The sequence below is a fragment of the Mustela nigripes genome, chromosome 6, assembly GCF_022355385.1.
Source record: "Mustela nigripes isolate SB6536 chromosome 6, MUSNIG.SB6536, whole genome shotgun sequence".
In the NCBI taxonomy this organism is placed as follows: Eukaryota; Metazoa; Chordata; class Mammalia; order Carnivora; family Mustelidae; genus Mustela; species Mustela nigripes.
Window position 1 is genome coordinate 126,779,698 of NC_081562.1, and position 26,402 is coordinate 126,806,099.

The 26,402-nt window shown below is 43.9% G+C and overlaps 1 protein-coding gene across 1 annotated transcript; it reads right to left on the reverse strand.

Annotated features, from left to right (window-relative positions):
• Positions 1–4,992: 4,992 nt before the first annotated feature.
• MSRB2 (methionine sulfoxide reductase B2) lies at positions 4,993–25,002 on the reverse strand. The gene is made up of 5 exons (XM_059405001.1): positions 24,836–25,002; positions 16,301–16,401; positions 11,966–12,042; positions 6,478–6,625; positions 4,993–5,755 (listed from the first exon to the last, which is right to left on the reverse strand). The coding sequence occupies exons 1-5, from the start codon at positions 24,945–24,947 to the stop codon at positions 5,651–5,653; spliced, it is 543 nt and encodes a 180-aa protein (XP_059260984.1). The 5' UTR covers positions 24,948–25,002; the 3' UTR covers positions 4,993–5,650.
• Between the last annotated feature and the right edge of the window lie 1,400 nt (positions 25,003–26,402).

The following is a 26,402-nucleotide window of genomic DNA, read 5'->3' on the forward strand; positions in this document are numbered from 1 at the left end:
GATCTCACTTACCTGTGGAATCTAAAAAACAAAACAAATAAACAGACAAGCAAAAAACAGAAACAGACTCATAAAAATAGAGAACAAATGGGGGGTTGCCAGAGCAGAGGGAGAGAGGAAGATGAGCGTAAGAGGTGAAGGGGATTAAGAACTGTACATTTCCGTTTATAAGTCAGTCATAGGGATGGAAAGTCCAGCATGGGGAATATAGTCAATAGTACTGTAATAATTTTGTATCGTGGCAGATGGTAACTGCACTTAACCTTGGTGAGCATTTTGTAATGCATGCGATTGTCAAACCACTGCTATATTCCTGAAGTGATGTTAATCGTGTACGTCAACTATACTTCAGTGAAAAAAAAATCCACACGTTTCATCTGTATTTCTCAGTTGAACTCTACAGAGCATATGTTAACGATTTAAAAATTTCCTCTATCTGTTTTTATACCCCACATGTTATTTCTATTTTAAGTTCAGATGGATTCTTTCTTCTTGTTTAAAGCTACTAGAAATCTGTTCTATATTGTTGTTGTTTTTCAGAGACTCAATTGTCTGATGTTTTAGTTCTCTCCTAATGCATTATCTCCTCTTAATTTGTCATTTCTTTATCCTATTAAGATATCTACTAATATTACCTTATTCCTTTTTCTAATTTCTTTTAATGAATCTTTTACTTCACTTACTTTCTTTTATAAAAAAGGAAAGCATTTAAGGCTATGCATATAATATTAACAATATCCTATAGTATTTGATATGTATTGTTATTTCTTAAATGTCATATATAATAGTGAATTTGTCTTTCTTATTCTGGGTTCCTGAGATAGAGCTTTTAAACCCTTGGACACTCCTTGGTGGTAAAGACTGTCTTTCTTATTCCTGAAGGACCATTGGATCATACCCAAGTTTATGCTAAAGAGATGACCTGGATGGGGGCTAGTCATGATGGTAAGACCAACCACACGATTAAAGGATTGTGGCTTTGAGCCCCATGATATCATCCCAACCTCCCTACCTCTGGGTAGGGAAGGCAGAATGGGAATCGAGTTCATTCACATGACCCAATCAATCTTGCAAATATAACGAAATTCCAGCAAAAACTGAACACTGAAGCTCTGGTGAGGATCCCGGTTGCTGAGCCTATCCATTTGCTGTGGGGGTGATGCAACCTGATTCCAAGGGAGAGGGCACAGAATCTCTGTGTTGGAACCTCATGCTAGGTGTTTCTTCACTGACATCTAGATTTGTATACTTTAGAATAAAACCATAATACTAATAAATACTATAATACTAATAAAATACTATAATACTATAGTATTATATATATATATACTATATATATATATATAGTATATATATATACTACTATAATACTAATAAAGCTATAGTACTAACAAGTATAGCACTTTCCTGAGTTTTGTGAGTCATTTTAGTGAATTACTGAACCTTTAGGAGGTCACAAGAGACCTCTGAATTTGTAGCTAGTTGGTCAGAAGTGTAAGTAACCTAGGGACCCTTAAACTTGCAGCTGACAATGGACATAAGAGGAGCCTTGTTGGGGACTGTACCCCACGCTCTGGGTGGTTAGCATCAGAATTGTATTGCGGTGCTGTAGTCAATATATTACTTAATATTTTATTTTTTTAACACAAGACTATAATTTAATCATTTTGCTCCAGTGATTTGATATTCTTTCCATCTTAAGATGTAAGTCAAACCAGTCACTTGTGGAATGTTCTGGTTTTTTTCTTGTTGCTGCTAAGATAGAGGAACAGAGGTGTAAGCAACCCACCAACACATAATCTAGCAATCATTTCATCAACCCTGACTCTACTCAACCAAGTCACTGGTCTCAACTTCTTTCTGACTATAGCTTTTTTTTTTTAAAAAACCCTGTGTGTATGGGTGCTAATTTGATGGTGAGAGGTAGAATTACATTTATAGCATATGAGGATAATCTATAAAATTGCCAATCTAATAAAAAATTATTAATATTCTCTTCTATAGCCAAAGAAAATCATGTTTGGAAAATAGATGAAAATCATATTCTATTAAATAGCCATTATTCCTCCACGTGCATTTTCAGTGTCTCAGTGAAAGAGTGCTTACATAATTGGTACTTGGTTGGAATGGCAGAAGCCTCCAGAAAGTGGTCTTTCTTGAATGAAAATATGGTTAGAGTGAAAACTTAATGGCTTTTGTGGCAAGCCCTCCCAAAATCAGGTATACTACTGTGGCAAGAAGTGCTATAGAGGTGGTCACTAAATAGGGCAAAGGAACCTTTCTGATTAGTCAGTATTTATGAATGGCCCTTTCTCCACCCTCTTAGTCTGGAGGATTGATTCTGAAAAGAATGAGAGCCCACTACCAGGCATTCCAAAAGGCAAGAACATATGACTAAATATCCAAAGGAAAAAAAAATACCCATGGGTGATCCAGAGAATGAAGTTGACTAACAAGGGTTTTTAAAACTATGCTTATTATGTTCAAGAACAAAGATTAAAAATATGGGGGAAAATACACCTACTCTCCTCTGTTGAAGTCAGAGAATGTCAACAGAGAAAAGGTGTAACACTTAAAATTAAGACCTCATAAGATGTGTTTAAAAGTAGATGGGGCACCTCGGTGCCTTACTTAAGCGTCTCTTGATTTTGGTCCAGGTCATGATCTCGAGGTCATCGGATCAAGCCCCGTGTCAGGCTCTGCACTCAGTAGGGAGTCTGCTTGCAATTCTCTCTCTCCCTCTGCCCTTCACCTCCCTCTGCCCCACTCATGGGCTCTCTCTCTCAAACAAATACAAATAAATAATAATAAATAAAAGCAGACTAGATGAGCTTTTGCTAGGATAAGACTGGTAAGTTAGAGAGTATGTAGACAAAAAAATCCAAACTGAAGTTCAGAAATTTAAAAGAATGGGAAAATTCAGGAAAGAATCGTAGAGATATGTGGGAATGCAATAAATGGTCTATAATTTGAGGTCAGGGGAAAAAGCAACAGTGAAGAGGGAATAATCGAATTTTCCAAAATGGATGAAAAGTATCAAGCTAAGATTCAAAGAACTCTGTGAACCCCAAGCACCATAAATATAAAGACAACCACACCAGGCACAACGTAAACTGCTGAAAATCAAATAAAAAGAGAAATTCATAAAAATAGCTGGGGTTTGGGAGGGGACTACACTGCTTTCGAAGGAGCAACAATAGCACTTAGAACTGATTTCTCAGACAAAATGATAGAAGCCAAAGACAATGGAACACAACTTGAAAAATGCTGAAATGCAACATGGGCGGTTAAGGGAGTAGGAGAAGGATGAATGAAACAAGATGGGATTGGGAGGGAGACAAACCATAAGTGACTCTTAATCTCACAAAACAAACTGAGGGTTGCTGGGGGGAGGGGGGTTGGGAGAAAGGGGGTGGGCTTATGGACGTTGGGGAGGGTGTGTGCTATGGTGAGTGCTGTGAAGTGTGTAAACCTGGCGATTCACAGACCTGTACCCCTGGGGATAACAATATATTATATGTTTATTTAAAAAAATTATAAAAAATATGCTGAAATAAAATTTCCCTACGTTAGAATTCTATACCCAGGGAAAATAACATTTCCAAAATGAAAGGAGACAAAACTCATCAAATGTATACATTAAATATGTGCAACCTTTTTGTATGTCAACTTTTCCTCAACAAAGCTTTAAACATTTCAAAGGAGAATAAATACATTTCTCAGCCAACAAAACCCAGAAGATCCATCATTAGGAATCATGAACTAAAACAAAAAGGAGTTCTTCAAGCAGAAGAAAATAATCCTACAGGGAAACATAGGATTTCAGGAAGAAATATGAAGGAACAGAAAGGGCAAAAATGTAGGTAAATATAAATAAATATTGACATATAAATTAATAATGAGTTCTGGGGCTAAGACATGTGTAAAATTAAATACATAGGGATAGTAACACAAAATACGGAAGGCTGTTAATGGGGTTAAAGTGTTCTGAGATTAGCATCTTTGGAGAAGTAACAAAAAGTGATAATTATTATACGACAGTGACAAGTTTGGGAGGCATGTTGTTATTTCCAAGGTAACCACTAAAAGAAGAGCTGCATAATGCATGACAAGCTAGTAAGGAGAAAAAATGGAATAATTAAGTTTCCTTTCTATTATGTCTCAAATAATTTAGACACTTTCAATAGCAAATTATTCAAGACTCTCAATCTGTGAAACAGTTGAGTTCCTACTAGTGTTGGTATAACTAACTGCCTACTGCCATGTAATCTAATTTTTTTTTTTTGTATTTCCTTTATATTTTTAAAAAAATTTCAGGTTTTGGGGTTCCTGGGTGGCTCAGTGGGTTAAGCCTCTGCCTTCAGCTCAGGTCATGATCTCAGGGTCCTGGGATGGAGCCCCACATAGGGCTCTCTGCTCAGCAGGGAGCCTGCTTCCTCCTCTCCCTCTGCCTGCCGCTCTGCCTACTTATGATCTCTGTTTCTGTCAAATAAATAAATAAATAAAAATCTTTTAAAAAAAAATTTCAGGGGCACCTGGGGGGCTCAGTGGGTTAAGCCGCTGCCTTCGGCTCAGGTCTTGATCTCAGAGTCCTGGGATCGAGTCCCGCATGGGGCTCTCTGCTCAGCAGGGAGACTGCTTCCTCCTCTCTCTCTGCCTGCCTCTCTGCCTACTTGTGATCTTTCTCTGTCAAAATAATAAATAAAATAACATCTAAAAAAAAAAACAAAAATAAAAAACCAAAACATTTCAGGCTTTAAAAGATTTTATTTATTTGAGAGAGAGCAAGAGAGAAGGAGCAGGAGCAGGGCAAAGAAAGAGGGAGAAGCAGACTCTCTGCTGAGCAGGGAGAACAATGCAGGATTCGATCCTAGGACCCTGGGATCATGACCTGAGCTGAAGGCAGACACTTAATCAACGGAGCCACCCAGGCACCCCACAGTGTTGTTTTTATAAAAGAACAACTTCACAGACTCAGACAAAAAGCACGCATAAAATTTTACTAAATATTTTATTTGAACATGTTTAAACTTAACTTTGTAGCCACTTTTACTCGTTATCACTGAAATCTAACAAACTCTCCTTGGAACTTATTTGCCGGTAGAAAGGATGAATCAGGATGTTCAAGACATTCTAAAATTTTGAAGAATCACGCATCCCACTGATCACCATGTATGCCCCCCAAATGCGGCTCTGCCACAGTCCGAGTCCTCGGTACTTCTTTCAATGCTGGGATTGTAGATTACTCTAATCCCTTATTTCCTTCCTCTTTTCTCTTGATCCCTCACCTACATATGTCCACAAAGGACTTAGCGCAATGGAAAGTTCTGGGTAGTTTTGTAGGAATTTCTGGTTTGTAGTCCATTAGTTTCTTACTGTCCCCAAAGAGTCATGCCCTCTGGTCACAGGCAAAGCCAACAGAAGTCAACTGGATGGAAATGGCTGCCCCTTTGCCATTCTGTGAAATTCCACCCTCCACGTTGGAATTGGGGTTGGGTTGATTCCAGGCAAATCCACTACAGAAGTGGAAACTTGCTTGGTGCCAGCACAAACTTAGCTTACTTTGGTAGTAAATAAAACAAGTCATTCAACATACACTGAAAATTGAGGGTGTAAATGAAGCAGTGGTGACAGGGATTCTTGGAGATGGTCAGTGTCTCCTTGGTTTGAACTTCAGGGCCACACTGTTGATGCAAAACCTCTGACCACTAGGCCCAGGTCCGTCAGGAAACACATGGCCAAGGTGGGCTTCGCACTGCAAAGGAGAGAAGCCTCTGTCATTTCTCCACCGAGACAAAGTTCTTTATGTGAAACGAGATGAACCCCACGTGGCCGCCCCAATCCGATGTCTGTGTGGGGAAAAGTCCATCCCAGCAGAATGCACGTAGGAAAGGAAAGAATGCAGGGGCGCCTGGTGGCTCAGTTGGTTGAGTGCCCGACTCGGTTCTGGCTCAGGTCATGATCGTACGGGTCCCAAGACCAAGCCCCACGTCGGGCTCCCCACTCAGTGGGGAGTCTGCTTGGGATTCTTTTCCTCTTTCCCTCTCCCCACTCTCACTGTCATGCGAGTGTACATTCTCTCTCTCAAATAAATGAATACATCTTTAAAAAAAAAGTGAGAGTATGCAAGGCATGGCAGCGGTAAATAGTTATCAGTGAGAATGTCAGCAAGGTATTTAACTTAGGCCTTGATTTATTCATCTATAAAATGGGAACTAACAATTACAGTACTTAATAAAGCAGTTGTGATGATTCCTTGATACAATGCATGTAAAGCGTTAATACAATTCCTAGGCTAGACCTGGGAGAGGCTACCTCACAGTGGCTCGGGAAGGTTCTTTCTCTTCCTGACAGTGCCCAGAATCATGGAGAGAGGGGTCAGAAGCAGCAAGCGCAGAAACCCGGCTCTCTGTGGCGCCCGAGCCGGGGCAGCACCGGGAAAAACCAAACAGACAAAACAACACAAAAAACCCCCACCTGCTTGCACACAACCTCGGTGCGAGTTAATCCTAATGAGGTGTCCACACGCCTCAGGATGCTCGCGTCCCTTTCATCAGAGCCAGACGCCCCGTGTGCCTCGGAAAACGCAGGCCACCCGGAGCCGGAGCAGTACTTGTGGTCGGAACTGTGGAAGACATTCGGACCCTGCAGCTGCCGAGACGTTATTAACACACAAAGAGCATTTTATGCCCCAACTCCTTTTTCCCCCCAGCAGGGTCTGCTCCCCTGTCTCCTCTGCCAGATCTCCAGGCCAGTCACAGCAGCGGTCCGTTCATGGGAACTGTGTCCACTGCACTTTCACTACCAAACACGTTTCACCGTCGTCAAAGGATCTCTTGTTCCTTTGATGCTGAAGGCTTCTCTCTCCATGTCTGACAGGGACCGAGAAACACTAGGGTCTTTGTGACCTGTGATGCATATTAGGAAACCCAGATCAAATCCAAGGGCTCCACACGTAGGAAAAGGGGGAAACGGAAATGTGACACTCGTGGTCACAGGAGGGCATGAAGGTCCGGGCCCAGCAGCGGGAGGCCTGATGAAACGCCCCCTCTCAGCAGCGGGCCCTTCGGGCTACCTGCCTGGCTGCGGGGATTCCAAAGCTGCCTCTGCCCTTTCTTAGCTGGGCGACGCTGGGCAAGCTCTGTACGGGCTCCAGGCCTCATCTGGAGCACGGGGCTGAAAGGACCCATGTTAGGGAGATGTCTTGAGGATTTACAGAGATACTCTGTGGGCACAAGGTAAGTGCTCGTGAACTTTAAGTGCATGATGATCATTAGTCAAGAAGCCCGGGCATCTGAGCCAGTCGCGGCAGTACAGGGACCCTTCTGGGCATGTCCCACAGGAACTCATGATGCTGAGAAGGCCAGGGGCGCCTACGAGAGGAGTGGGAGAGAAACAAGCGAATCCACTTGCCACAGACCTACTCTCCAAGACTCTGAAGGGGAGCTCCCTTAAAAGGCACTAGGAAAATAGAGTGAAAGCTTTTTAATGGCAGGGGACAGTTCTTTCTTTAAGGAAGAGGGAGAGAAATGCATTGTAAACTCTGCAAAAACAAAAACAAAAAAACAAAAAACAACCCCCCCCAAAGAAACTCCAAAAAGCTGGGCAAAGAGAAGGAAAAGTAGCAAATACTCAAATCCAGAGGCTAAGAACACAGAAGGAAGCTTGATTCAGAGAAGAAAGTCTAGTGTGATGTAGTCCTTCTCGAACATTTTCATCTCAAGATTGCTGTACACTAAGAAAATTACTGAGGACTGCTTCCCTTTACATGAATTATGTGTATCAATGCTTAACAAATTAGAAATTATAACAGAATTTAAAAATATTTCCACGTTGTTATTTTTAAAAAATAATAAATTTATTACCTGGTAAATTTTTTTTCAAAATGAAGAGTTGCATTGTTTTACAATTCTGCAAATCTCTGTAATGCCTAGCTTAAAAAAGAAAAGACAACTGACACTTCATATGTGCTTCTGCATTCAGTCTGCTGCAATCTTATTTTGATTCAAGTATAGAAAGAGGACGTGGCCTCACGGGCACCCACTTCGAAAAGAGAGGGCCTTGTAGATCCCCTAGAAAGGTCCCAGGAACTCCCGGGGTTCTCAGACCAGGATTTTAGAACTTGGAGGAGTAAGGGCCTTGCCTTCTGAAAGGCTGGGGCATGACTCCAGGCTCTGATACATCCGTGTGACCTAGGCAAGCTATTTAATCTTTTTAAAGCCTCAGTGCACTAATGGATAGAACATTAATGGCCTTATTACCTTACAAGACTGCTCAGAGGATTACCTGACAAACTTTCTAGGTATAGTGCACTTAGCAGTGTCAGACGTATGGTATGTAAGTCAGTAGCTACATTTAAAAAAAAATAATTACAATTAATAACAGATATCCATGAAATTTGAGCAGCCATGGGTCCAATTTTTTTGGAACCTTTTTGAAAGAGTTCAAAACTATTCATCTGAGCCACCCTAGCCCAGGGAAAAACATTTTAAGTATCTTTTAATCACAGCCTTTCCACTCCTTAATGTTACATGCAGCTAGTGATGATTAAAGGCATTTGGATGGAGAATTATGAATATAATAAATTTTTTAATGATAGAATCTAAGACTAATAAAAAGTTATCTAAAATGTTTATGGGAAACAATAAATCTTTATAGATGCAATATACAGAATATGGAGATTTTACCAGGTAATATGAGAGGCCCATCATACACAATTTAAGAGTGGCGATCTAACTTTAAGGCCAGTTTGAAGTTCCAATATAAATATTTAAATGATTAGCAGATTATAAGGCTCTCCCTTGAAAAACTAAAACCATACTGCATCATCTCTTTTCAGATACACTTAAAGGTATTTTTTTAGTTTTGTTTTTTTGTTACGTGTTTTTGTGTTATGTGTTTGCATGTTTGTTCTATGGTTATTTGCTTTGGTTTTGCTTCATTTCTGGAAATTCCACAGCCCCTGAGCCAACAACAGAGGCACCTGGTGAGACCTGACACCTCTAACATCTTAGAAGAATTTCCATTCATTTGGAGGAATGGGAACACAGAAGAAGTTTCTCACTGATATTACTTGGTTTCTTTTAACATGTGGGACAGCCGGGGGTTATGTAAAAGGCGAGAAACATCATCAGGCTCTCAGATCCCCTCTACTCTAAAGACAGGCAGGAGCATGAAAGATGTGGACCCACAGTTTATTTTAATAAATATTTCCAGAGCTGGTATACAGGGGGGGGGGGGGAATAAAGGGGGAACACAGGAAGCAGGGGCAAAGACACATAATTCCAAGGTTAGTAAAGCAACAGTTTGGAGTCCCCAGGGGAGTGATGACATCCTATGAGTGTTCCTGTCCTAAAACCTTGGCTCAGAGGCCTCTGTTGTGGAGAGGAGGCGTGTCTCCCAGAACACACACCATGGTGGTTGTGTTGTGAAGGCAGCATCGTTGTGGGCAGCAGGGCGCCTAACAGCCTAGAGGCAGTGGTCCCACAGCTATTAGACTCTTGGTTGACCAACTTTTCGCCTCATTTTGACTCTACCTATACAAGCTTTTGTAGGGATGTCTATTTTTTTTCTCCACCCTGTTCGCTATTATTAAGGCTGGACACTGGGGATGGGTGGGGGTGGGAGTGTGTGTGGGAGGGAATGAGAGGCAAAACAGGAAAATATTCCTAAGACTACCCTCTTGAATGGGAAGCATGCTCAGGAATATAATCTCCACTTATAGCTTCTCAATAACTGGCACATATTCGCAAGAATTCCTCATTATCAAAGACTGATCCATACAGATGCCCAAAGAAGGTTCTTCCTCTACGAATTGTTGCTCTCACGTACTGAGTGCTTGGCATGTGCCAGGACCGGCCTGGGTGCTTCTGCACGTGTTACCTCAGAACTTGGCTGATCCTCTCAACAGCTTGCTGAAGTCAGTTCAGCTACCATGCTGCCATGTTCCAGGTGAGGAAATCAAGGCATGGACCGGTTAAGAGACTTGCCCAAGGTCACACAGCAACGGGGCCAGGTACACCCAAGCACCCTAGCCACTCTACTATACTGTCTGTCCTATAAACAAATGCATCTTTAAGAAGAGTTTGTTCTGGAACATAGAAGATTCTTATAAATATATTCTTATGTCTCCCAGTCTCAGAGCAGCAGCAGTAGCAGCAGGAAAATGGAACAGAAACTTATACCACAGTCCCTAAGAAAAGAAAACAGAAACTTTTCAACTGAAACTAAATGATTAAAAAAGAAACAAATAGGCTGGTGAACTGGCAGCTCCAGTATACCGGTCTTTAGTCGACTTTTGGAGAATCAGCTGGTTATCCTGTTAGTCTCGACTGCTTCACTATCTCAGTGACCTGCAGTTGGTCACTCAATTTCCTTACTTTGGATTAGCCTTGTACTAATACAGTAGCCACCGGTCACATGTGGGCTTTTGGGCTTAAATTAGCTAAAATTAGGTAAAATTAAAGATTCATCTTCAAGCAACATTTTAAGTGCTCAAGAGCCACATGTGGCTACCATAGTAGACAGAGCAGAGATAGAACATTTCCATGATCACAGAAATTTCCAAAGGACAGAGCTTTGTGCTCTGGTCTCAGGTCCCACCCTGCTCCAACATTCTGTGAGTCCATGACTGGCTGCTGTGGTAAGGGGATGGTGGGCACTGGGTAGGAAAAGGTCTCAGCTTTGCCAGTGTAGAAACCAGAACACCAATGACATGGAAAAATGAAGAATGCTAAGTAGAAGGATGCTTTGACAAGAGTGACTTCTCATCTCCTGTTTTCACAGTGCAAAGACAGGAAAGAACATCTGCATGGTCACCACAGTGTGACAAGGTGGTCCTTTCCATCTTCACATCGCACACCTTTTTTTGACTAAAAGCAGGTTGGCCAACTCAAGGCCCTGTTTCTCCTCCTTAACAGAACCAAAGGCCAAGGAATAGCTAATGTCTCAGAAATATGTGTCCCACATTTTACTATGTTAAGATTAAGCTGCTTCTCTTAGATCTCCCAGGCCATCCCGGGCCAACAGCTATCTTAGATGTCTACACAACAGCCACTGATCCAGTGAATGAATCTGAGCAAAGACCTGCCCTTCCTGAGGCATGAGGGGAAATCAATCCCAATTGTTCCCCATCCCTGCAGGTGGGGTCTGGTTTTCCAAATTCGGCCTCCATTAGTGGCCAGCAGCCCAAGAAAGCCCGGTCTGCTCAAAGCCCAGAGGACGTAATGAAGCACTGCCTAATGGAAGATTCACAGAGCTGGCTTGATTTATATTTTATTCTAAACCAATTTAGAGTTGATGCAGAAGAAAGGAAAATATCTTTGAAGTTCTGAAAACAGGACTTCAAAGATGTTTTCCTTTCTTCTTCATCGAATCTACTTTTTTTAGACTGTTTCCTGCATGTCTAAACAAAAAAGCCTTTGTTGAGAGATTTCAGATCCTGATTGACTTAAAAGAGGCTTTGAAATCAAGGGACAATTAAATTTACTTTTAGCTATATAGAAGAGGGCATGGTATTCACTACTGTCAAGCACTGTGGGGAATCTAGCCTCATAAAATTCTACATTTCCCAAATTAAATTATAAACCCATTTTCCCTCGGAGAGATATAGTTTTAATCACATGGCCAAGCAAATACAATTATGGTTTAGATTTCTTTAAATACTTGCCCAGGAAAATATTCTAATAGCATTATCTTAAGGTGCTTACGAAGTTTTATTTGTTTGCTATTTCTCGGGGAAACAGGAAGAAAGAATATAGGCTAAGAAGTCTCAACTGCTCTAAATGCTGGAAATAATCAAGAGGAGCAAGTCCTTTATAGAGATAGCTCTCCTTAGAGCAGCCACGCCAAATGAGGAGGGCAATTAAAAACAACACGGGCATGTTTTTATCCAAGGCTTCAAATGAGACAGAGCTGTAAGAAATCCAGAGGTTTCTTCTCCTCCAGTACCCCTCTCGAGCCTTACCTGAAGAGTGGGCTGTCACAGCATACACAGTGATACATTCCTGACTCCTTGTTATTCAGATAGGCTCCACTGAAAGGCTGAAAGTAAATTAGACAGATCAGGTGTAGGCTTCTCATAACACCAGCAGGAGATGATACAGCAGATTTAAATCCAAGATTCAGTCCCCAAATAAAGGAACTTTTGTACTAATTTGACAAAGTACAAATATCACTGGAGAGGAAATTATAACCCGCCCAATGATGCAGCCTTGCAGGCTTATCACAACCCGGCCTTTATGGTGCCAAAAATTCAAATTATGACATTAATAATGCTTTGCATTTATATACCACTGTTCATCCAAGAACATCAAAGTCCGTGGAAAAGTGAGAGAACACTCCTTTGGATTGTGTAAAATTTCAGTCCTCATCTCAAAGGAGTTAATACAATAGGAATCCAGTCCACTGTCTAAAACACTGTGAAATCTCCAATTAAAGATAGAATATGAATACATAGAACGGATAGCTCTGTGAGCTCATGGTTGTGCCTTTAACATGCCTCACAACATGGTATTTAGGACACAACATAGTTAATAAATGTTTAAATAATGAGTTAGATTATCCCAGTACTGAAGCTACTACTTAGATGAAATTATCTCATTAATTGTGGCTTAAAGAGTTTGTAAGTTTTCAAAGGTCTCCCCAAAATACACAGGAGACTTGAAGCAATGAATCTGCCAAGTCAGTGCCTTTCAAAATGCTATTCTGAAAACTGGATTTCATTGTTTTTTTGTTTTAAATTTATTTTATTTTATTTATTTGACCGACAGAGATCACAAGTAGGCAGAGAGGCAGGCAGAGAGAAAGAGAGGAGGAAGTAGGCTCCCCACCGAGCAGAGAGCTCGACTCAGGGACCTGGGATCATGACCTGAGCTGAAGGCAGAGGCTTTAACCCACTGAGCCACCCAGGTGCCCTGGATTTCATTGTTTAAAAAAAAAGAAAAAGAAAAGAAAAAAGAAAGAAAGAAAGAAAGAAAGAAAGACCTTCTTGCCCAATTCCTTCTGTTAAAGTAAATTAAAAGGAAAAAAAAAACCCTCAACAGCAACAAACCTCGGAGACAAGCCAACCACGGAAGATCCACGACCTGCTGGCAAGCCCTATCCCATTTTAGGGGATGAAAGAGAAACCAAGGCACAGAATGGGTCACCAAGTCACAGAACTGACTTAAGGAATGAGCTGGACTCTTCTGACCTTTCTACATTTCCCAACTCAACAGATTCACAGGTCAAACATTCACATTCCCTGTGGTAGTATTAACAGCACATTTTCAGTGAGCCGTATAATGGACAATTTCAAAATAACCCACTGAGCCTACCATCTGGGCACACTTGGACGTTTTCCCTCTTTAAAGACTCTATCTAAACTTAGCTGCAGAAATCTGAACAGTGGAAGCTGGTCTTTTTATGGCTTTTTCCCTCGATGCCGGCTCCCAACCTTGGCACAAATCGGCATCCACCACAAAGTTCCACCAGTTCCCAGGTGGGAACCTGGGCTAATGGGACTCATGTGTCAAATGGCTACCCGTCCTGAAGCTGGTCTGGAAAGTCTACTCCTAGGATGCAGACAGTCTGACAAAATTCAAAATATAATTTGGTCATTGCAGGGGACGGACGGACAGAGGAAGTAACAGGCGACAGTTATCACAGTAAAAATAAATAAAAAGGAATCCTTAGCTGAGGAATTTCATGAAGTGACATTTTTTCACAGCCTCCTAGACTAATTTCCTAATGTCTCCCTCCTCCTCCCTCAGTTCTGTGTAAGTCCTGTCATTTGTTTAGAGCCAAACTCAACTTCTAGCTCAATTGTTCACTCTCATACTTACTTGAAAACCTAGTACGTACCCAGTGCTGGTCTGGGAGCTAATGTTACAGAGGTGGGGGGAGAAACCAGAACTGAACTGGCCAGCACCTTAATTTTAGACTTCTCAGCCTCCAGAACTGTGAGGAAATATATGTATGTATTTATACATAAACGTCTGCTGTTTAAGCCCTTCCGTCGGGCTACAGTGGCCCAAAGGCAGTCTGCCTGGACCAATGGGGCTTCTCCCTCCTCTGACCTGGTCAGTACAACATACCTGCTGGAAACAGACGGCACACTCAAAGAGGTCATTTGCAGATAATTTCGTACAGAACGATTTACAAAGGTGGGGACAGGACCAACAGAAACCAGCAAGGGAGGAGGAAGCACTGGGAGGGCCAGGGGCTCTGAGAACACTCATCTATGAGGCCCATGGGACAAAGAGAGGGGCAGTTACCGGAGCCTGTTGGCCGGCGGGAGCTACAGCCTGCACTAGAGGAAGCTGGGTCCCGATTTCCCTGTCATGTCCTCTGACTGTGCTAACATCGTCCACTGGCCAAGCTCGAGCAGTAGCCAGAAGGGAAGGGGGCATGTTATTCTTCCTGGAGCCCAGCGAAGAGCGAAGAGCAGAGCGAAGCATGTGGAGAGGAGATCTGTGGGGTGCACAGAGGAAGGCCTGCAGGAAACCCGCCTTCAACCGATATTTGACTTTGAGCTGTTGCGCAGCGAGGCTATAACCCCCTTTTTTTGTGTCTAGCAGAATGCGCACACTTTCACTGCTGCCTGACCAAAACGTGTGCAACTGAATTCTCAAGTTTGAGTTACCAAATAGAAAACTGAGATGTGTTACTCCCCTTATGTTAGCCAGGCTTACAGTGGGTTCGGCACCATTCTAGAAAGTTACGTGTGGACATGGACCAACTGAAAGGGATTATAACATTACTTAAAATAATGGAAGACGCTCATTCTGTAAGATTGCCAAACGCGCAGAATACACTGCACCATCTGTTTGAGAATCCCACAGACTTATTCTCCTCAACATCTGTCAGCTCATCTCCAGGCTCTGTACATATACCAAACCCCGCTGGGCTGTGTCCCTGAGAAGGGGCTGGCTTAAATCTTCTGGGGTGTACTCCGTGTACTGCACATGGAGCCTCACACGTGGCCCCCAACCACCTGCGGTAGTGAGCGTGTATCTTTCCCTAAGAAGCATCATGAAAAATACCAGTACTTTGCAAGAATCTGGGGGATCTGCCGGCCTAACGACGTTAGCATCAGAGGGTGCGCCGTGACGACAGGGCCACATGCACACGGTCTGAACTTTGCGGGGACTGTGAAAGAAAAGATAGATTCTCTACAGCTTTGCAAAACCACTGTGGCCCACTGCCTGGGGCCCGCTTCACGAACCGGAATGTCTAGTAACAACGTCCAACGGCTCCGTTCCAATGGTTATATGTGGTTCTAAGACAGATGACTTGTGAAGAAGCGCTATGCTGGGAAAACAGAACTATAATGAGGAACCACTCAGGGCAATTCCCTCTCGAAAGGAACGAAAGCCGAGCTTCTTGAATGGCGCTTAAATATCATTTGCGCCTCCCAGCCTGCCTTCCCTCAGTATTCACAGAAACGTCCTCTCGGAGCACCGGCTCTAGCGGGCCACCATGTGCTCTGCAGGGAAAGCGCGGCTTGGGGCTGAGAGAAGGCTTCCCTGAGCCCATGGCATTGGGACTGAGGGCTGAGAGGGAGGTCTGAGTGAACGGGGCGCGGTGAAGAGAGGACACAGGGGCGAGGGCCGTAGGGAGACGGGAGCCCAGGGCGTCCGAGAGCTGGAAGAAGGGCGGCGTGCTCCCAGTGCGGGGAAGAAAAGGAAAAACAGCCAGACTCAGGATAGGGGCAGAAGGCAGGGGGCAAGGCCTCCAGGGCCCAGTAAGCCATTTGTAAACCTTCTTCTTTACCTTGGAAGTGTGGGAAGCCCCTGAGGGATTGTTAGCAGTGGGGGGATGTGGCTGGATTTGTGTTTTCTAGATCTCTTCTGCCTTTTTTTTTTTTTTTTTTTCTAAGATTTTACTTTCGTGACCCAGAAAGAGAGAGAGAAAGAGAGAGCGAGAGCCCACCCGGCACAAGATGGGGGAGCCCAGGATCCCAGGATCATGACCTGAGCCAAAGGCAAACACCTCACCCCGGAACCGCCTGAGTCACCCAGGGGCCCCTCCTTGGCCACCTCGTAGACAGCGGCAGCCGCAATAGCGGAGGCTGCACATGCCATCCCCCCAGTGAGAGGGGACAGGAGCAGAGCAGCTGGAGGGTTACGGAGGAGGCAGAAGAGGCATCGGGGTCTCTTACAAGTGGATGGAGCCCCATGCCTGAGAGGGAGACCGGGAGGGCCAGAGTGGTGGAGGGAAAGCCGGGGCGTGGGCTTCTGCAGTTGCATCTACCCCAACTCGCCCTCCGCCCCCCACCCCCAAACCCCTCCAGCCACGACACTATCATCAGGGAGCTTACTGGTTCGGTCCCTTTTTCTTGAGTGACATAGAACTGCTCTGGAGTCAGCTTCCTCCGCCATTCGCCCTTGCTGAGGGACGGCTCATGCTTCGTGAGAGAACCTGTGTTGTCCAAGAGGAATTTTTTAAAAATTAAAACAAAAAGGCACAGTGACGTTTTTTCTTTAGCTTCTCTCCTGAAGTGCACGGCCACGGGCAGCACGAGGCCGCGCTGCCCCTCTCCCAGTCCACAGGGGCCAGAAAGCTCCAGTACAAAATGCTTCAATCGACTCATTAGTTTCACAAGAAAGAAGCAGCAAGCAGACAGGCAGTTTTCTGGTTCCGCTGGGGCCCAGAAGCTAAAGAGGCGGTTGAAATATGGAATAATGCAGACTAAATTCCCCTGAGGTACCCGGGGGTAGAAATTGATCCTCCTTCTATTACTACGCTCAGAGGAGTATTTCCTGTCGGGATACGGCTGGGAGCAGCTGAGTGATGGAGAGGAAAGAACCCTGAGCTAGTGGGTTATTAAACTCGTCTCCTTGGCTGGTTTAGAAAAATCTCTCTGATTTTGTTTGTCGACGGAGGTCTTTATTAAAAAAATCTTCTTGTGTGGAACAAAGGGGACACTCCTAGAGCTGATGCCCCTAAAAGGAAATGGAGACCAACCAGAATCTAGCCCAATGCCTCGATCTTACGCCCCTTACTCCAGTGACTGTGAACAAAGCGACTGGGACAATACTCTTTTTCGCCAAAGGGGAGTGGGAAGCCTGACTTATAGAATCAGTGTTTCAAATCATCTAACACTAAAAATTGGAAAGGATATTGTAAGCTGTCCACCTCGACTTACAAATGAGAAAATAAGAGGGCTGGAGGCTTAGTAAGCTGATCACAGCAACAAAGATGAAAGGTTAGACACGTGTGGTATCACCATGAAATATGAAACGTGTCTGAAAATCATATTTGAAATTCATTTTTGGTTACCAAGAGAAGGTCCTAAATTATCTTTTAAGTAAGAAAAAACTTCTCTCTTTGCTGCTAGCTCATAATACTATACAATATGGTATGTTCATTATTGTATATTATTGATTGCTGATGGTTGTTTACATTTTATTAAAAGGTTTTTAATCTGTTAACTATATTAAAATTGTCCTTTCTTAAGGACTTTTTACAAGGCTATGGGAATTTCCTGTTTACTCTAGAAATACACCTCTGAAATTGCCTATGAAAATATAGCTCGGGTACACACAATTTTTCTGGAACTCATTTCTTGGGGAGCAAAGCAAAATGCATTTATGTGACAATTATTACTGCTCAGTCCCTTTCAGAGGTACCAGGAAGAATGACAAGTAATAAATGGACCAGGAATGATAAATCTTTTATTTTTATGTAAAGGTTTTATTTATTTATTTGAAAGAGAGAGCCAGAGAGCACAAGGTGGGGGAGGGGAATGACAGAGGGAGCAGGAGAAGCAGGCTCCCCACTGAGCAGGAAGCCCAATGTGGGGCTTCATCTCAGAACCCTGGGATCATGACCTGAGCCAAAGGCAGGCACTTAACCTACTGAGCTATACCCAGGTGCCCGGTATGATAAACCTTTTAAAAAATCTTTATAATCACTAAAATAATAACTAATTCAAGTAAGAATCATTAGGGGATTCTACAGCCCTGGATGGGAGACTGTTTTAGAATGGAAGAGAGCCACACATTTTCAAAATATTACTAATTGCAAAGGAAGAAAACGTACCTTTACAATGAAAAATGAACAAGTCATCACCTTAACCAAGTAAGCCATGTTAGCATCACCGTCAGTGGGCCAAGCCAACATCGTGTGCCTCCGTGTGTGACGCACTGAAGACAAGCACCCCCCGTCCTGCACCCCTGCACTGCAGCCATTCTCAGAGAGCCCACTGAGGACTCAGTAAAACCTAGAACACGGCGTCCTTCTCTCTCATTTCTCTGTAGTATAGACACTCGACATTCTCCTGTGGTAGCTTTTATTTCCTTTGGCTTCCATGGCACCCAATACTCTTGTCTCTCCTGTTATTCCTTGTCAGCATCCTTCCTCAGCCCCACTCCCTCTAGCCATCCCCCAATACTGGTGTTCTCCAGATGAATCTATTGCCCTAGGCTCGCTTCTATCACCACATCACACCTGGCCCTTGAGTGATGGTATCCAATGAGTAGCTTACAGTACCATCCACATGATAAGACTCCCTAATCTCTTTTACCCTCCATTCTAGATCTCTGCAGAATTCCAGATCCATTTATAAACATACCTGGATATCTCAACAAGAATGTCCCATTTCAAACACCATACACAGAAGGACTTCGTGTACCTCTCCTGCCCAAAAGCAAATCAGCCCCTTCTCTCATGTGTTCTAGCTCACTGACCCCATGCTTCAAGCCAGAATTCCAGACCATCAACGCATTACTCTTCCCCTTTCCTTGCACCAAGCCATGTGGGTTCTACCTCCTAAGTAACTCCAGGATCTGCTCCTTCTCACCCCTCTGACACTCCCATGGATCAGGCCACCATTATGCTCTCCAGTACTGACGATCACAAAAGTCTCCTAACTTGTATGCTCTCCCCTATTTGCACCACTTCTTTTTTCTCACTGCCCCAAACTGTTCAGTGCTGTCACACTGAGATGAGAAAATATGCCATGTGAAAACCTAGGAGAGGAGAATGTAGGCCAGAGAAAAAAAACTAGTTGGGGATGCTTGGCGTGTTTGGTGAGTAGCAGGACGGCCAGGGGGAACGGGTGGAGTGAGCAGGAAAGTTAGTAGAATTCACAGCAGAAAGCTAATGGGAAGGGGGCAGACCAACGAGAGTCTTGAAGGCTACGCTTTTACTCTGAGTGTAGAAGTCATTGGAAGGCAAGCAGAGGATTGATATGACCTAGTGTATGTAAAAGGATTACTGGCTGATACACCAAAAGAAATTGAAGGAGGACAAAGGTTGCAGCAGGGCACCCAGGACAGAGGACACTTTAATAACCTGGTTGAGAGATGGAAGAGTCCTACGTCAGGGTGGTGGCCGTAGTCAGAGGGGTCACACACCAGATGTATTCTGCTAGCAGAGCTGGGGGATTTGCTGACGTACAAGAAAGAACACGGTCAAGGGGCACTACTCCAAGTTTCTTGGTCTGAGCAGTAGAAGCTGGGGAAGCCTACAGGAGGAACAGGTTCAGAGCCTTGTTAATAAAAATTCAGTATTTTCAAAATTCAATATTCAGTTCAATATTATTCCAATGGAGATATCAAGTAGGCAGTTGGATATATAGATTTAGAAACTGGGGAGAAAGTCCAAGGTGGAAATGTAAATCTGGGACTCCCCAGCGTTAGAGTTATTTAAAGCCGTGAGCCTGGAAGATTCCCAAGTCAGTGATTGTTGAGAGAACAGAGAGGCCCACGGGCTGGACTTGGAGACACTCCAAGATACACGGGTTGAGGAGATGGAGACAAGCAGACGGAGAGGCAGGAAGGAAACTCCAAGAATGTGGTGTCCTGGACAGAGATGACTAATAAGTAGCTACTGGGTTTGGCAATGTGGTGGTCAGCGGAGGCCTGAAAAGGCAGTTTAGGTGGAGGAGAGAGAGAGAGAGTGTGAGTGAGTGTGTGTGTGTGTGTGTGTGTGAGTCTGACTGCAACAGATTTGATATAGAATAGGAGGAAGGCAAGGGAGACAGGACAAACAGGTAAGTCCTTTCAGGAGTTCTGGAGGTAGCTGGAAGGGGAAGTGAGGTCAAGAGCATTTTTTCGGATGAGAAAGTTCACAGTATTCTAGTACGCTGTTGGGAACGATCCCGCGAAGAGGATAAATTGATCATTTAGGAGAAAAAGGCGAGAGCTGCGGAGCTGTTCTTGAGCTTGACCTTGGGTAGATGAAATATGGGAGACCAGTTAAATTGTGAAAATTTTACTGACTGTATAAGTCTGAAATAACTATTCAAGGTAACAATAAAAGGGTTTTACAAAGCAATGCCAGCTTAACCACCAAGTGAGTGGTGGAAACACTATGAAATCTTTTCTGGCTGGGTTATCAGGAAAAGGTGTTTTTACTGTTTTAACAGCAAGTGGGAGGGGCACCTGGGTCGCTCAGTGGGTCAGACTCTGGATCTCAGCTCAGGTCTCAGTTGCAGGGTGGTGAGATCAAGCCCTGCATTGGGCTCCACGACAAGTAGGATTAGAACTGGTTTTAATGGATGTAACTATGGGTGGAATCATTAAGGGAAATGGAAGGCATTCCATTTTTGACAGTTTAAAAGACAGAGAGATGTGTGAATATTTTGTGTGTATATTTCAACAAAGGGCAAGATCTAAAATTTGGCCAGTGCCAGTGTGTAGGCATGACCTAACTGGGATTGGTCACACAAAGGCCACCTCAAACAGTGGAAAAACAATGAAGGCAAGAGCAAGATTTGCAAATAGGACATGATTCCTCCTCCCAGAATCTAACTGGTCTTGAGGGGAATGTGTGTAACCTGAATCCTGGCTACCAGTGACATCTGTTAAGGAAAAGCAGTAACAGAGGACTGTGATAAAACACTTTCTTTACCCTTCGAGGGCCTGTCCTGCCATGCCGCTCTTGGCTTTGGCAAAGATCTTGCATTATTACTACCGATTTCTAAGAGGAAAACTGACTCTTAGTACTAAGATTGGGAATTATAATCTGGAAAGCTGCTATTATCTTCCCTTCTCCTTTTGGGGAGGAAGTAGAATGGATTAGAGAGAAAAAAAAAGGGATTGTCTCCTGGAAGCCTGGTCCTTAGTATCTTTCCACATGCAGTACAATAGTTGACACCAGAGAGTGGGAATTCAAGAAGGGGGAAATTCAGCAGGACTCCCACACTTCAGCTTTAACCTAAAGTCTGAGACCCGGATGAACCCCAGCTCCCTTTCCAACTGTTCTGTATTTTACTACATGTATTAGACTGACTACTTGTTTTTGATACCCCCCTTCTCTCTTTTTTTAGCTTAAAATTTAAAACTAATATTTAAATTGTTAGATGGAAGAATCACTCCTTTATTTAGATCAGAAAGTACATTTCTCATGGCTCCTCTAATCCTCATCAGTACATACCTTTTACACGATGTGTATGAAAGGCTTCATAGGTAGGTAACAATGTCCAGACTAGTTGCTCTTGGAGCACCAATTATGCAAATTTAACTGTAAATCTGCCAGCCTGGAAGACTCTGTCAAGAGAAGAGACACTCTGCCTTGATAGCAAAATGACCAGTGGTCAGCTACGGGCAGCGTATATGTGGTCCGCATTTACAGAGGGTTCTGTAACCACAGTGTTATGGGTTGAACTGTGTCCTCCCAAAATTCATCTGTTGAAGTCCCAATGCTCAGTACTTCAGAATGCAACTATATTTGGTGACATGGCCTTTAGAGAGGTAAGTAAGGTCAAACGAGGTCACGTGGGTGGGTCCTACTCTATCTGGCTGCATTTTGGAGACAGGGCCTTTAAAGAGAAGATTATGTTAGCATGAGAGTGTAAGGATGGGCCGGATCTGACCGGTATCCTTATAGGAAGAAGAAGAGACTCTGGCGGTGCGTGAGCAGAGAAATGGCCAACTGCAAACCAGACAGAATGCAGGAGAAACCAACCCTGCTGGTACTTTGATCTTGAACTTCCAGCCTCCAGAATGATGAGAAAAAAATGTCTGTGTTTCAACCTTTTAGCCTGTGGTATTTTGTTGTGGCTGTTCCAGCCGACTAATATACTATGCTTTAGGAAACAACTAAATTCTGAAGGAAAACTGCATTATGCATAAATTCTGATGGTTGTACCAATCAACAATTTGGTACCTGTACATATAACATACAACAAGTGAGAATTTCGACATGAGTAAGGTCACTTGGCCACCAGTGGCCAGAGAACTCTCAGCATTGGTCTTTGCATTCTTTTGTGTACAATTGGGGTGTTTTCCGTCCTCAGCCCACATCACCTGTACCTTGAATTGGTCCTTTTGGGGCAGGATGTCGTCCAGATTCTCTCTGTATTCTCTTGTTATCTTCACTATGAAAAGATTTGATTGCTCTAGCTATTGTACTGGACAGCTATACAGCTTTTCTTTGAACTGTGTTTTGATAAACTCAGGTTCTTTTGGGTTCCTTTCTCTCTTTGTGCTGTGATTAGCATAGTTTGTCTTCTTGGTCATATACTTCCTGAGGTGGGCTTACATCTTCTCTCATCTTTAAAGAACACCGTCTCGGGGCACCTGGGTGGCTCATCTGGAGAAGCGTCTGCCTTCAGCTCAGGTCACAAACCCAGGGTCCCAGGATCAAGCCCTGCATCAGGCTCCCTGCTCAGTGGGAAGCCTGCTTCTACCTCTCTCACTCCCCCTGCTGTATTCCCTCTCTCGCTGTCTCTGTCAAATAAATACACGAAATCTTAAAGAACACCCTCTCTTGGTCATATGGTCACCTAACCGCTATACTGCCAAGTGTCACATACAAACAAGCCTTGTTTCAGTAAATACTTGTTGAGACTAAGGGAATCTATTACAACTGGTACAGAGAGAATCCCCAGCCCACTCTAATTTGCAGACTAGTTTTCTTTCCCAACTCAATGACTGAACTGGTTTAAGCAATGCTCAGGATGGTTTCTTAGCAGAGTATTTCTAGAGTGTTTTCCTGAAACAAAAGTTTTCTCCACGATACTTCTTACTTACCTACCTCTTTCGGTCTCAACTGAGAGACCTTGCTCTGGTTAGTCTCAACAACAAAATCACAGAGGTTATGCCTCTTGCATAACAGAAGTCTTAGCGCTGTAGAACTGTCCTCCATTACTATCAACATCTTCTCGTTTCTCTCTCAACCTTCCCTAAGTCTATAAGATAGGCTAAATGTAGCTACACTTTTGTTCTTTCCATTTATTTATGTAATTATAATTAACATTTATTGTGTGCTTACTAAGTGCCAATCATTGTGATGAAGCATTTTAATTCATTTTTCATTTATTCTGTACAACCCTACTATTATCATTATCCTTATTCTATAGAAGAAAAAAATAGGTTTAAGCTTACCAAGTTCAGGACGTGCCCAAAGACATATAGCCAGGAAGTGGTACTATCAACACCAAAGCCCTTAGACACCAAACTATTACCTATGTATAATTTTTAATGGGTGCCTAATGGTTTGCTGAATTGAACTTCTCTGGTTTACTCAAGCATTCCTTAACTGATAGACATCTGGGTTATAGCCAGTTTCTGGTTCTTAAGAGTGGTGCTGTTAAAAACATCTTTGTACACATAGCTTTGTTCTTTTGAGTTATTTCCTTAGAATAAGGAAGGGAGACACCCTCCAGGGAGGGGGTGTCTGATAAGTTACACAGCTCCTGTTATGTATTAGAGTCTGGTCGAATTTTAAATGCTGCTGAAGAACTTAAGTTCCTAAGGCAATTCATTAGGATTTTTCTGACAACACCAGTACAAACATAAAGGACAAGCTTCCATTGAAACCTCTATCCTATAAAGGGGAATGAGGAGAGCTCCAGCCCACAAGTATGATGTTTCCTTTGCCTGTGGTTCTCAGAAACAAAACAAAACAAATAATGCTTGACACACAGTAGGTATGCAACAAATATAATTGGGTTGGCTGGCTAGGACACCAAGAGATGCTGAAGGCCATGATTAGAAGTTATGTTGGATCAGCCACTCCTACACACTGCCTGTGCTTTTATTGATTTAAAACTACATTTTGAAAACTTCAGGGGATGAAAAGAATTCTAACTTGACTGGACACATTTTCAGAGAAAATAAGTATCTTTAAATTTCTTCAATGGACACATAATCAGATTCAGAGATGGGACTGCTGGGCAGTTGCCCATGAAGCAATGCACAGGGAACACTAAATTATCCTGAAATGTATCTGAAATATAGTGCCATTGACACAGGTGTCCACAGGCGACTCCATACTAAAAGGTGAACCGCAAATGTAATCCACCAAAGGAGCCAAAGGCATTTCGAAGAAACACACACACACACACACACACACACACTGTTCCCTGTCTGTCTCAGCCATTGACGAACAAAGACTATCAGTCTAAAAGGAAACAAGTTATTAGTCCACACGTCTCCCTGGGGCCAGGACACACACATAGAAATGTAGGGACACACACAGGAAGCAAATCAACAGGAATCCAAAGCCTGAACTGCTTGCTTCTCACCTGGGAAAAGAAGCACGCAGAATTCAAGAGGGATACAGTGTTAAGAGACCACGGGCCATTACAGGAGGGAGCGCACGGTGTCGGGTCGCTGCCCTAACCACCGGGATTGTTCGCCTGGAGTCCGGGGATAAACACCAGGGGCTCCTGAGCCCGACATTTTACAGGGGATGGAAGTCAGTGACAATCCCCCACACCCCCTCTAAATGTACAACCCACCGTCCTGGACGGCAAGGAGGGGCGGGCACGGGCGCCCCAAGAAGTTTCTAGAGAAGGAAGCGCCAGGTGCAGAACCAGCGCTCGGGCCCCCTAGTCCGGGCCCTTGAAGGAAAATCGAAAAGCCAGGAGGCGGCGGAGGGGCTTGCGCGGTCTGCGTCCTACCTGGGTCCTCGGGATCGGCCCCCGAGCCACCGCTGCCGGCTCGGCCCCTCACGGCCCGCAGGGGCGCCCCTCGAAAGGGCAAACCCCAGAGCGCACGGAGCAGGTGCGCCATGACGCCGCGCGTGGGGGCCCCGCAGAGCGGACGCACGCCGTCCCTTCCCGCCCCGCCTCCCTCCCCGCGCGCCCCGCCTCCCTCCCCGCGCGCCCCGCCTACCCTTGCTTCTCCTCCTGCTTCCCTCCTCCCACTGCTTCTAGGATCCCTGCCTCGCCTCTCCCAAGTCCTGCCACCACCCAACTCATCTTACCCCTTTTCCGCGCCTACCCCTACCGGCCTCCCCTTGACCCTCCCTAGCCCCTCTCCCTTTCCCACCTGCGTGCTCTGGCGTGCCTACCACCTCCCCAGGCTTCGCCCTCGGCCCTTCCCTCCACCACCGCTCCCCACTCCATTTCCCCCCCCCCCCCTCCAGCCCAAACACTGATCTGTTTTACTTAGCGGTTGGTAGAATTGTATGTATTGTAGAACTATAGATTATTTTTAGATTTTCTTGAGGTACATATAAACGGAATCTTTGTTCATGCTGAGTAGTATTCCATGTATGGATATACCAAATGTATGTATCTAGTCATCTATTGATCGACATGTATATTATTTCCAATTTTCCCTTATTAGAAATAAAGTTACTAGGAACATTCCTGTACAAATCTTTGTATGCATATGTGCTTCTTTTTCTCTTGGGTAAGTAGTAGTATCAAAGATGTCACAGCTCTGTAATGTTAAGTAATCAACCTCATTTTGGATGATTCCAGTGGTGTAATTTTTCCAGGGTTTGCATGCCATGTCCTAAAGTTGTATGTGTAGAATTCATATTAAAATAGTGGGATTACTTTAAGCATGCTGTGTGCTTGGGATTGGAGTGGCAGAGATCACTCACCTGAGCCATACATTTTGTTTAGAGCTGGAAGGTACCTGCAAGATCATTTGCTCACCTACTTTATGTGGTTCATGGGGAGATGGGGCCAGTGTAGCTAGTGGTTTATCAACATCACACAACCAGCCAGTATGCAGGAATCAGGATCAGAAGTGTGGCTTCGCAAAGCCAGGGCAACACTATTTTTTTACAGAGATAAATGGAAGTGTCACTAAGCGGAAGACAAGAAGAGAAGTCAGAAGGATGTTCTTGAGATTTATTTTCTTTCTTTTTAAAAAGATTTTATTTATTTATTTGACAGACAGAAATCACAAGTGGGCAGAGAGGCGGGGGGGGGGGGGGGGAGTAGGCTCTCCGCTGAGCAGAAAGCCAGATGTGGGGCTTGATCCCAGGACCCTGAGATCATGACCTGAGCCGAAGACAGAGGCTCAACCCACTGAGCCACCAAGGTGCCCTCTTGATACGGATCTAGATACACACACACACACACACACACACACACACACGGCCCTCTCCCAGTGCCAAAAATTCCTACTTCTTACACTTTCCACTTGAAAGGTACAACATCTCTTCTGGAAGGGACACTTGGCACCAAGCATCTCCCATGTTCCAGTCTATACCTGCAGAATTTGGATGTT